At 47.6% G+C, this 12,379-nt stretch overlaps 1 protein-coding gene across 4 annotated transcripts in view; it reads left to right on the forward strand.

Annotated features, from left to right (window-relative positions):
• The first annotated feature begins 414 nt into the window (after window positions 1-414).
• The window catches only part of TRIM36 (tripartite motif containing 36), a 40,318-nt gene continuing 28,353 nt past the window's right edge, over window positions 415-12,379 (forward strand). For 3 of the 4 annotated variants that reach the window (XM_036932520.2, XM_057490762.1, XM_036932521.2), the window contains exons 1-2: window positions 415-761; window positions 11,542-11,776. In XM_036932520.2, coding sequence (XP_036788415.1) covers window positions 699-761; window positions 11,542-11,776 — 298 coding nt within the window. In that variant the 5' untranslated portion in view covers window positions 415-698. Of the gene's footprint in view, window positions 762-8,735; window positions 9,663-11,541; window positions 11,777-12,379 lie in introns of those variants that run through there. The other variant, XM_036932522.2, reaches the window with a different exon arrangement.

The raw sequence follows: 12,379 nt of genomic DNA on the forward strand, positions 1-12,379 counted from the left end.
CGTAACTAAGGGTGAGCGTGTTTGTCCAGCAACCTTGCTGGAAGGAATGCTTTCTTCTTCTTCTTGTTTTTTTTTTAACTAAGGGAAAGTTGAGTATCAAGAGGATACAGAGATACAATCGAACTCACGCGCTTAGGGTGTTTGGAATACAGTCCTAGTATTTGTTCTCATCACGAAGCGCTAGGCTTGGTCTTTGTTACCTATTGGATTTCAGGAAGGCGCCTCGAGATGCGGCGCTGCCATTTCCCGGGCCCCGCTGGCTTTCCGGCGCTGGCGGCCCCATCCTTTGTTGCCGCCTTGCCCGGGCTCCGCGCTCTCCGCCCTCGCACCCCGGCGCAGGACGGCGGGGAACCTCCCCGGTGCCCGAGCCGAGGGCCCGGCGTCCAAGGGCGCGCCGCCGCGGCTCTGCGGGTCTGGTCTCGGCAGCCTGCGACCCCGGGGGGCGGGGCCTGGGCGGGCCGCCGCCGCCGCCGTTTGTTCCCCTACGGCCCCCGGCCGCGCCGCTGCGCGGAGCCCTCCATGCGACCACCACCCTCCGCGCTCTGTGCTCCCCCGCCCGCGCGCTCACTTGTCTGGTTCACAGCAGCTGGAGCGGCGCTGGGCGAAACTCGGACTAAACACCGGGAGAGGGGCGGGGGAGAGCAGGACAAATTCGATGCACCCGCCCGGGCCTCCGGAGTTTGTGGAAGGGCGTAACCATGTCCGAGTCGGGGGACGTCAGTGAATTTGGCTACATCATGGACTTGCTAGCCAGAGGCAAGGTAAGCGCAGGGGCTCGGGGCGCGGCCTGGGCCCCGCTCCGGGCGCTACCTGGCCTGGGCTGAGGGCGTCCGGGCCGGTCCAGCGCCCGGGGCGCAGGGGCTGCAATCCCGGGGCCGCGCTCTCAGCCCCGGGGTCCCGGCAGCTGCAGAATGCAAAGCAGCCGCCTTTTCTATTCTGCGTGGCGTGTCTGAAATGAGCCGAGGTGGGTCGGCCAGCCAGGAGACGGCGGGGGCTCCGGGACGGCGAGGGCCAGCGCTCGGAGAGCGAAGATGGGTTGGAGGGTCGGGCTTTGGCGGAGGGGCGCCCCTGCACCCACCCAGGGCTGCCCAAGCGTGGTGACTTCTAGCGGGCGACCTCGCTGCCCAGACTAGCGGGTGAATGGGGGTCGCGGGATCGCGATATGAGCGCAGTCGGACCGTGTGGAGAGTAAACCGGGCAGCACCCGGTTTGCCAGCGCTGTTGTTTTCAGCCCTTCCCCCCAGGTCGCTTAGCTTCGCCCCAGCCTGGGAACTTTTCAAGCAGCCGTCTTCGGTGGGAAGGGGCAGATGCTGAGGAACCTGATTTCAGCGCCGCACCTGTCCGGGAGCCCTTTGGAAACTCAGACTGGCGCTGTCGGTGGCGCCTGGCATCCACGGCCTTGGCCGGGCCCCTGGCTCTGCGCCCCGGCAGAAAGCCTGGCGGGGAGGCTGGCCTCCGCGCTGCATCCGAAAAACTGCCCGGAGAGGATCCCCAGTGGTTTGCAGGCGGGAGGTGCCGGGAATGCAAAGGCTGCGCGTGGGCCCGGATTTGCGAGCGGGTTTCGGCACCTGCATTTGCTCTCTGCACCTGGACTTTCGAGATAAAGCGATGGCACCGCAGAGAAAATGACTTCCTGCGCGGCGCTATCAGAAAGAAGGGTGGCTCTGCACCTGAAATGCGAGACTTTGCACCTCGCATAACCCCGCGAATATGGAGCATGGCAAGGTTTGGCCCCTGGCGCTGGGATGCGGTTCAGTGCTCTCCAGACTAAAGCTTCCCAGGCGAACCCTGCTCCTCCCTGAATTCTCTCTCCTGTTCTGCAAGCACGGAATACGCACATCCGAAACAGAATCTTTATGAACTTTTTGAAGGTAGGGGCTGAGCTTCCCATTATACCCTGGGACCAGAAATATCAACGGAGCTCCTTGTCGCCCCAAGCATCTTCCCCTTGGCCACCTCCGGGCTTAGGGAGCAGACCACAGCCCGTTCCACTCTCCAGAGGGCCGACCCTGGTGGGAGAAGTTCAGAAGGTTCTGGCCCAGGGAGGAGAGCAGGCTGGCTGCTCAAAGCACACAGCGGGAGTCTGGCTGCCCGGGACCTCTGAGGGAGCGGGGAGGAAGAGGAAGGTTGGTTACAAACGAAATGGACCACTTCTGATGGGATCCAGAATTGGGGGATTGATTACCAGATGAGTTTAGGCCGGTGGCACTCAAACATTCTTCAAAGTAAGCCACAAGTGTATTAGTTGGCCAGTAAGTACTTCCTTCAATAGCAGGCAAAAGTGAAATTGGAGAGAATGGCTCTGGGGTGGGCCCCAGGGATCTACATGCTGACACCGTAGGTGATTATGAAGCAGACACGTGTATTTCCCATAAACCTACTTCCCACTAAGTGGTCAAGTAGGGCAGAACCCTTACAGAACCCTTAAAGCTTCTTATAATAAAGTCGGGTAAACAAAACCGAAAACAAACCTGGCAGAGTGAGCAATGTGTTGGCAATGTGCTCAACTGTAGTGAAACAGCAAAACCAAAATAACCTTACGGCTTTCTCCACTGAATTTCTCTGGACTAGGGAAACCTTTTTCGCTAGGCTTCAGCCATGGACGGGCCTGCAGCACACCACGTGAGCATTCTCAGCTGACTTCCAAAAGTAAGAGAGGCAGGTATGCCTATGAAATCTGGCTGGAAAGCAGGCTGTCCCAGTAAGAACTTAGAACAGTTCCTTCCTCTGCCATTTTATGATGGGGGTGGAGGGGTGGAGGTCAGGAGCAGCCTCCTAACCAGTTCAGCTCAAGCTTATTCCCTTCCCGCTCTCCTCCTTCCCCGTCCTAACTGCATTTAAACCCCTCCTTCTGCATGTGATTATACAGGATTTAAACACAGAAAAGCTCTCTGAGTTAGTCATGGACTAGCAGACGGTTGATACCCACTTGCTTTATTTTCCTTTGAGCAGTTAGGTTCCACTTTGCAGTTCAGGTTGGTAATGTAAAGAATAACGTGAAACTCGGTCTATTTATGCCACGTTTGCTGAGGGGAGCAGAGGCCCTTGGTTTCCCTGCCCCTGCCCTTCCGTCAGAGTTGAGACCAGTGGGTTGACCATCATCATAATTTCTTTCACTTTTCTCTGAGACTTCAAAACTTTACAAAATTAATACATGCTTCTTGCAAAATATTCAAATTTCACAGAAAGTTTTATAGAGTAAAAAGTGGAACTTCATTCTCTAAGCCACAGCTTCCCCATGCGCGCAGCAGTTTGTGGCATGTCTATTTCAAATTAAATTAGTTTATTGTGTGTTCTCTGAATGTGGAGATGAGCTTTCATCTTAGGGTAACTGAAAACTCACATGACAGACTTGATCAGCTTATTTTGCTCTGTTGTGATGAGTACTTCAATATTTAAAGTACATAGTGATCTCTACCACTGTGGTCTGTCTGTTCATCAAACAACACCCTACAAGCATAGCTGATATCTATGATAATTCTTGAGAGGTTTAAAAAGCCATGTAAAGGACTTCCACATATTTCACTCTGGAAGATGCTTTTTGCTTTTTTGTTTCTTTCATAACTTGTTTCTTTGGACTAAAAGACTTTCCCATATCTGTGGTCTATATCAGGGATTACTCAAAGCGGTATTTTCAAACTGTTTGGGTCTCTATAAGGATATTCCCCATTATTATTATTTTTATCGTCTTTGTACACCTTTTCCCTTTACACTCTTCTGGAATCATATAATGAAGATCTGATGACAAGGAATACAGAAGAATTTAAATTTAGTACACCTCTTTATATTTAGACTGTTTGACATATTTATATTTTTGTATATATAGTAGCGAGAAAATATTACTTATTTCCCATAGTGCAATAATTACTGTTCATATACTGCTAAGGAGTACAATAATTTGAGCAAAATAAAAGAGTCTTCATAGGGCTTACCATTTAAATTTAATAGAGAATAGGCAATGATTCTATTACTTGGCAAATTATAACAGCTAACTTTGAACATCCTTTTTGAGGCACAAAAATACAAGAACTTTATTAAACACAAAATTTCCTTTAGGACAAGAAGATACTTATACTCTGAAAGAATTGAGTTCAGTATATCCTCACATCTAGACTAATGCAAAGTCTTAAACATCTCCTGGAACCAAAACAAGAATACCACCAAATGATTTGTTTCAGAAGGCTCAATAGATAGTTGTTCACACAACTGAAATCTAAACTGGGTGATAATATGAAGGTTGGGTCCACTGCAAAGTATTCTTTAACATATTTTTTTTATGTCTTGGGGTTGGGTGAAGTGTGTGTGTTGGGGGTGGTAGGGAAAGGAATCAGAAGATTGGATTAACGATATCATTTGAAAATAGCTAATTTCATAAATATTATACTTTTCCTCTGATGTTTGACTACACTGTCCAAAGGTTATTTGGGGAAAAAAAAATATCTCTCACTACTTTTTTGAAGAATGTTGAAATCATACCTTTCATGAAATGGTAAAATATACATTTTATACTTACGTGTGTTTGGTGCAGTAGGGACTCTGGAATGAGACCCAGGTTTGAATCCTGGCTCTTGGAGTCCAGCCATGTGGCCTGGAGGGTATTCCTAATCTCTGGGTGCAGGTGGGGAGCAGTTGTAATTGTTACATGTCCCTTCTGTAAAGAATTATAGCTATTTCACAGGGTTATTGAAAGGATTAAATGAATATTTTATGCAATATTCCTAGTACTATTACAGCACATAGTAGGCCCTCAGCAAATGCCAGCTATTAATTACATCTAGCTCCTGTGACACAGAGTTGAGTTTTGAGACACTGTCTTTCTAAACAGTGATCATTGAGTGGAGGTAGAGTTGCCAGATCAAATACAGGCTGTAGAGTTACATTTGAATTTCAGATAAACAACAAATACATTTTTTTAGTATAAGTACGTCCCATGTAATATTTGGGATACATGGGACATACTTACACTAAAAAAATTTCACTGTGAATCTGAAATTCAAACTTAACAGGGTTTTTTTATTTGCTAAATTTAGCAACCCTACAAGTAGCATTGATAAGATGCAGTCAAAGGGAACCTGCTAACAACCTCTAGAAATTACCAGTGTTGTTCACTTCGAGTTGGCCAAGAGACCTTTTGCCCACCAGTTACGCAGCCAGTACACTCTGCCGTTAGTGGGAAAATGTCTGCCAGAGCAGCACTGTGTTCCTCTCATCAAATCTCAAGTTGTCGGTCTGATGCCACCATTTAGTAGGTAAATGTTTCTCTCCAAACAAAGAAAGAAACAAAAGTTTAAATGGTTGGGGATATAAGGCTTATAAAACATCAAATGTTAGTGTGCAAAATTAGAGTGTGCAATTGTGTTAAACCGAGGGGCAAGACTCTAAGTGGTCAAGGAGTTGAGAGCCACGTGACCTGATCAGTGAAGAGTAGGCCAGTGAGGAAGGAGGCCTTGGCTCCACAGCTTGAAAGACCGGCAGGCTCTGGCGAGGCAATGGAAATCTGACCTTCCTGGCTAGCTGGGCTCCTTGCCCCTGAGGTTGCTCCCATAGAAACACTTTAAGATAGGGAAGCCTGGCCTGTCAGAGGCTTGGGTCCACAACTGATATATGCTGCTCACTGCCCTGTCAGCTGGACTCTCTTGATATCCAGCAGCATGTACGGGGTGGTGCCCCTCCACGTGCAGCCCTGTGATTTACTGCATTGCCATTTTCTTTGTTTTGCCCGAGTCCAGGGGCTCTGTTTTGTCTCCAGATTGTTCAGTGACTAGGGATTCCCAACAAGGGACAAAGGTTAGGAGTCTGTGGCCGTATCTCCTTGTTGCTACTTCTTGTTCAGGACATACTGACAGAGTGGTACCTGGTTCTTTGATCTCAGACCAGACAAAGAGCCAGTAGTGTCTCACAGCACGGGCTGAAACATGCACCGTGGTCATTAGGACCTGACTTGGCCAGGAATTTTACCTCTTGTCAGGTATTAGAAGTCAGCATGGGAACAGACCAGGTCATTTTAGTGAGTAGTGTACAGCCTAAAGGGTAACAAGTTTATATTTTAAATGTCATGTAATAAACCTTTTCTGAACCTCTATTTTACCAAACCTGAATGGAGTGTGTTTGGGGAGTAGTGGTAAAGTGATATCCTTCCACAACCTTTCAGATTGCATGAAGTAGATTTGGATTCCAGGCAGCTTATGCTCCTGTGATAGAAGAGCAATTAAGCCACACTAACAAGTGCCCAACAAGATACCATAATGCCGGGAAAAGTGTGCAAGGCCTGTGGACCTTCGGGGGTAGGGTCAGGTAGAATAGGCTTCCTTGTATTGAATTTTGACCCATATTTTAAAAGAAACTATTGGATGTATGGTTAAATTGTGTCCTCTCAAAAAAGATATGTTTAAAAATAAGGAGAGATGTTGAAGTTGTAAAGCAAAGAAAAAGAGAGAGAAACTACTGGAAAAGGAGGTGTTAGGATACTCCAAACTGAGGGGTGGTGGGCACCAAGGGGTAGCGTATGCAATGTAAATCAGGGGAAGGATGACTTAAAAACAAAACAGTATAGATCTTTCATGTCATCCCTGCTTAAAAGCCCTGAAGATCTTCCTTTCTATAGAAAGGAAACGTGGTATTCCAGCCCCTCCATACTATACTAGACTCATTTTTTTATGTTGTTGCACATTTACCACCCTTCCTATAAATGCTGCCCCCCAACACAGCCGTGCAGTACATTCCCGTGCACTTACACCCCTCCCCATTTACAGTCCCACACTGAGCTGCTTGGGGTCCAGGGACTGCAGCTCATTCTGCCCTCGTGCGGAACGAGCTGTAAGGACGTGATCCACATATGGAAAGTCACCCGCAAGTACCAGTTAGGTGGTTGCTGTAATCCAGGCATGGGAGGAGCAGCGCAGGGTGGGCAGAGGAATTAGCAGTGAGACGTGTAAGGACAGGATCCGAGAAGAAACTAGAGGATTCGAAGCTGACCAGAGAGGTACAGGGGCAGGGGAGAGAAGGATTTAAAAAACTTAAAATATTCCACAGGATTTTAACTTGAGGAATTGGGAAGGATCTTGGTATGTTTGATAAGTGAGAAGCTGGAATGTAATAGGGGTGGAGAGAAATCGATGAGATGACCCAAAGCTTGGCAGCCAAGTGCAGAGAAATGACTCGGAAAATGGGAGAATGAGGCTCAGAACAGGTGGTTTTCATATTTTCTGTCTACTTACCAATGTTCTCCCTCCTCATTTTTGCTTCTGAAAGCTTATGGGTTGCATCATTTCAATGAATATGAATTAAAAAGTTTATGGGGTAAATTACATAAAGTTTGTAGAAGTGAAACATGCACATACATGCACACACTATAAAGTGCAAACGATACAATGTGAGTGAAAAGTGTCATCCACACCTTATTTTTCCATAACTGTTACCATTTTGTGCTCTATTTCAGAGACTTATTTTCATTTACTTATTTGCATATATGTCTGTCTTGTCATTTTTTGCCAAAATGGCAGTACACAGTATCTGTGTGGTTTTATACTTTTTTTAACAGTGTGTTTTAGAAATCCTTTCTAATTAGTATGTTCATTTTAACTGCTGCATAGTATTCCATGGCATGGATGTACATTATGGATGATAAATATTTACTTTCTATGGATCAGACCCAAATAAGATCTTTGTACATGTGTTAGTCTTTCAGTGTGCAAATAAGATCTTTGCACACATGCTAGTCTTTCAGTAGGAAAATTCTTAGGAGTTGCTTAGTTCACAGAATAAGCACTTAATTTCCCTTTAATTAAGCTATACTAATCTACACTGTCACAAAAACTTTGAAAGTGCCTAATTTCCCACATTGTTGCCAAGTGCATTAACATATCTTTTGAACTTTGAGAGTCAGGTGGAAAAATGTTATCTCATGGAAGTTTGATTTGCATAATGGAAGGGCTTTTAAAATTTTCAGCCAAATAACAGCCAAAAATTTGTATAAGTTTTAGTTCATGTTAATGAAGGCTTCTATCTCTACTCTGTTAACTAGTTTTTCATCAAAATGCTATTTACGTGTGCTGAGGTGAGACTCCAGCCAGAAGGGAATTATTTAACGCAAAGACCAGTATTGAAAACAGAAAATAACTTAATAATGCTCTTTATTGGTTGAGTCCTTTAAAATCTGTATGGGAACATGGTGTCCTACATGATATAGGTAACTACATTACTGCAGGTGTTTGTTATTTTTACTTCCCTCCTGGTTAGGATGCATCAGAACCTGTAGGAAGGAAGCAGCCTCAACTCCAGCACGTGGGGCCACAGAACCGGCCTTAATCCGGATCAGAACAGTCCAGTTATTCCTAGGCCAGTTGTTCATGCTCTCCGCATCTCATCTGTAAACTGAGGGTGTTCCATTAAGCACAAAAGCTACGGTCCCTTGCTGTTAATGCCCCACTGCCCCACCGTGGCTTAATTGCTGGGTTGGAGAAGCTACCACCTCTGACAGTGGAGTGGGAAGACGGCGGAACGTTCCACAGCAAGAGACTTCTCCAAATAGGAAATAAAAGTGGGAAGGATTTCAAAACCTAACGGGGACACCTCGCTACAGCTCTGTGGTCTCTTTAGCCAGCTGTTGAGAACGCCTAATTTCTCAGTCTGACGTAAGGATGGACTTATTTAGCCTGCTGAGAAGGCAGAGGCGTGATCTAATAATACGGCTTCCAACCTCCCAGGTTAATTTGTTATCCGTTAGTCTTGAAATCAAGTTATAAGAAACGTGCTCAAGTTGTGGCAGGTGCACTTTACACGGCTAGTCCCGAAGGTGGGGAAGCCACACCTCAACACCGGGCAGGCGTCCCGCGCCTGGGTGCGCGGGTACCCCGGCAGCTCGGTCTCCGGCCGCGATGTCCCCCGCCCGCCGTCCGCAGCGAGGGAGGGCGCTCCCAGGACCCCGTCTCTTGAATTCCATTCGCGGCCAGCCTCCAGGAGAGGAACCCCTGCTCCGCGCCCCTGGGCAAGTGCTTGTCCTGCGTGACAGCGCCGCGCCGTGAGTGTGAAGGCAGAAGCAGAAAGCAGAAGGAGTGGCTGGAGGAAGCAGGGAAAAGCCAAGTTCCCCTAACCGGTTGGGCCGCACGAGGAGGAAGAGCCAGGCACAGGGACCCACCGGGGGAACCCCCGGTCCCGGGAGGCGTGCGGCAGGCGGGGTCTCGCTCTGCCCGCCTCCACGGCGGGCGGCTCTGCACAGAGGACCGCAGCTCGGAGGCTGCCCAGCCCGGCAGGGGGCGACGGCGGCGGGCGGGCAGACGGCTTTGTGCGGTGGGCGCTGTTGCCCGGGCGACGGTGCAGCCCCGCCCCGCCCCGCCCCGCCCCTCGCGCCACCGCGCCCCGGTCTCCGCGCCGCCGCCCGCCCAGCCGCAGTCTGCAGGAGCCGCCGCCGCAGCCGGCCGCCGGGCGGGAGTGCGGAGCAGTCGCCGGCCGCGAAGCTCGGCTCTCCCTGCCTGTGCGCCTCGCCGCCTCGGTTCGCTGGCCGGGGCCCGCTGACCAGCCCGCTCTCCGGCTTCCAGCCGAGGCTCACCGTCCGCCGCAGGGACCCACCCACCGGACGCGGCTGCCCGTCCGCCTGTTCGACCGCTGCTGCTGATGCCAGTTGGCGGAAGGCTGGCATGGAAGGCGATGGCTCAGCCCCGCTGGTGAGGGCACAGCGGCGCCGCTCTCGCCGGCCGCGGTGTGTGCGCCCCCCGCCCGCAACCGGGAGGGAAGCTCTCCGCGGAAGAGAGCCTCCTCGCCGGGGCTGGGTTCTGCAACCGGGAGCCCCCTTTCTGCCCCTCGGGGGCCCCAACTCCGGGTCCCCGTGCCCGGAAGAGGGCACCTCTCGAGCGTGGACGTAGCCCACCTGAGCACCCCGGGGAGGCCGGGCAGGGCTCTTTCCTGGGGTTTGGGCTGTGGCGTTGCTTCACTTTGGGGAGGTGTGGCTCGTGCCCTGCGCGTGTCCAGCGCCCTTTGTCGGGGAGTCGGTGGGACCGGCCAGGCGTCGCCAAGAGCAGAGGCCCCTCCGGCCTCGGTGCTCGCGGGAAGCGGGCTCGCTCAGGCAGCTGTCGGGGTGCAGATGTTTTTGTTGGAAGAGGACGGCTGTGCAGTTCTTTCGAACTTACTAGTATCCCACTGATCCCCATTTCTTTCAAAACAGCTTAATTGTGGGAGCCGCCGCATCCTGTTTCTCTTAATCAGATTGTTTCCCCTCGATGAATGTAAAGTGAACACTTGTTTTTCTTTTGGGTAATGGTTACTTTATATCCGTCATGATTAAAAAGCTCATGTACTGTTTTATGGAAAAGAAAAATGCAAATAATTTTAGATTTTCTAGTGGGAGGTAGAACCTCTCACATAAAAGAAGGTGTGAGAACCTATTTTAGACGGATAACAGTTTCCTTTGAATTAGGTGTCAAATCCTTTGTGAAATGAGAGAGAATATGAATATTCTGTATTCTTTGATGTGAATTTTGAGGCGTGGCTGTCTTCCAGACTTACTAAACTTGTGACATGTGGGCTTTCATAAAATATTTATTGAATGATGCAGCAAGAAACACTGCAAAGACCCGTTGGTAAGCGGTAAAGCCAGTTGGCTGTAGGCCTCTGGTCAAACGTGCTTCGCGTCACTTTAGAGGGAATAGAACAGCATACATTTTTATTTAATTAAAATAAGTGAATTAATTTTAATGTGTATTTCCGGTGGTTGAAATGATTGTACAAGGTTATGAGCACTTTAAGATTGCAGGGATGCTGGATATAGATTCATAGCACCCGAAGTTTGGGATACATGGGGAAAAACTGCATAGGGAAAGGATGGGAAAACTGGTTATGAGGTTATCAGACCTTTTAGTTGAGATAGAGTCTAAATGTTTCTCAATGAAAATAACCAAGCTTTAGTACCTGAGAGCACTTCACAATGCTTTCAAATCATCTACACCCTTTCCATACTCGTTTTGCTTCTAAGATAACTGCTTCGATATGCAGCATGTGAACCTCCAGCATTTTAACCTCCAGCTACATTGCCAATGCAGCATCTGAGAAATGGCCACATTTAATGTAGAAAATTGCTGATAATAAAGCTGGTAAATAAATTTCAACTTGGCTTCATGCACATACTGGCTAACCCAATTTTTCCCAGGGCTTGTTGTTTGCCAGTCATAGACTTACTGTGCCAAATGGGAATAGAGTCTCATTGTTAGTGCTGTCTTCTTATTGATGTAGTCTACTTTTAGGATTTCACTGAAGTAGATGATTTGACTAACTTCATAATTGGTGAAATTATGTCCCCCTGACATTTCATGCTAATTTTTTGTTCATACTTAAGTTTTTACAGTGTCCTGTCCCTTCAGTTGTAGGTTATGGATGTTGAGGGGGGATTGATGGTATAGAATGTCAAAGCCAAAAAGGATCTTCAGATTAAAAAAAAAAAATCTGTGTCTTAATTTTTTTCAGAAAGGAAAACTCATGTATTTATACAAACATTTTAATATATTTATGCACAAAGAACCTTTGATTCTGGTTTCTTTTTCTCACTTTAAGGTTGCCATTAAGAATATCGAAAGAGAGCTCATTTGTCCTGCATGCAAGGAGCTGTTTACCCATCCGTTGATTCTCCCTTGTCAACATAGCATCTGTCATAAATGTGTAAAAGAACTCTTACTGACACTTGATGACTCATTCAATGACGTGGGATCAGACAACTCCAATCAGAGCAGTCCTCGACTTTGGCTGCCCTCCCCTAGCGTGGATAAAATTGACAGAATTAACAGACCAGGTATGTGGTGGAACCTTGGGGTCAGGGTGTTGCAGTGCTTACTGGGGAAGGGAAGTTAGTTTTGTCATTTTGAGGGTTAATCTTTCCAGATGAATAGATTAAAACTGTATTATAAAGGGATGCCTCACCTTTTTAAAATGTCAAAATTAGCTCTGTCTTTCGATATGTCCTTAGAGGCAGCTATTGAACACCAACTTTGTGTTAAACTCCTTAGTAGCTGCGTCTGTATTTTGGGATGTTCTGACCAGGTGATGTCATTTATATGAGGGATGAAATAATGGACTACTGAAGTACTTCCTAGGGGAACATCTATGTATGGTAGCATGTGAATAAATATGCAGAATAATTTATTAAATAATTCTATTCATAGTCATAGGACATACTGAATGACTAGTCCTAAGAAACTTTTTGGATGAATTATTTGGCATCATTTTGTTCCACCTGAGGATTTTATTTTATCCACCCATTTTAAATCCATTTGCTAAAATAAGGACTTTGAACATTAAGTAAGTAGTAGTGGAATTCTATAGAAATGATAGAAATAGATCTAATTAGATGTATAGCACATTCATTTGTACTTTTCCCCTATAGCCAATGTTTAAA

Source organism: Manis pentadactyla, chromosome 13 (assembly GCF_030020395.1).
Source record: "Manis pentadactyla isolate mManPen7 chromosome 13, mManPen7.hap1, whole genome shotgun sequence".
Lineage (NCBI taxonomy): Eukaryota > Metazoa > Chordata > Mammalia > Pholidota > Manidae > Manis > Manis pentadactyla.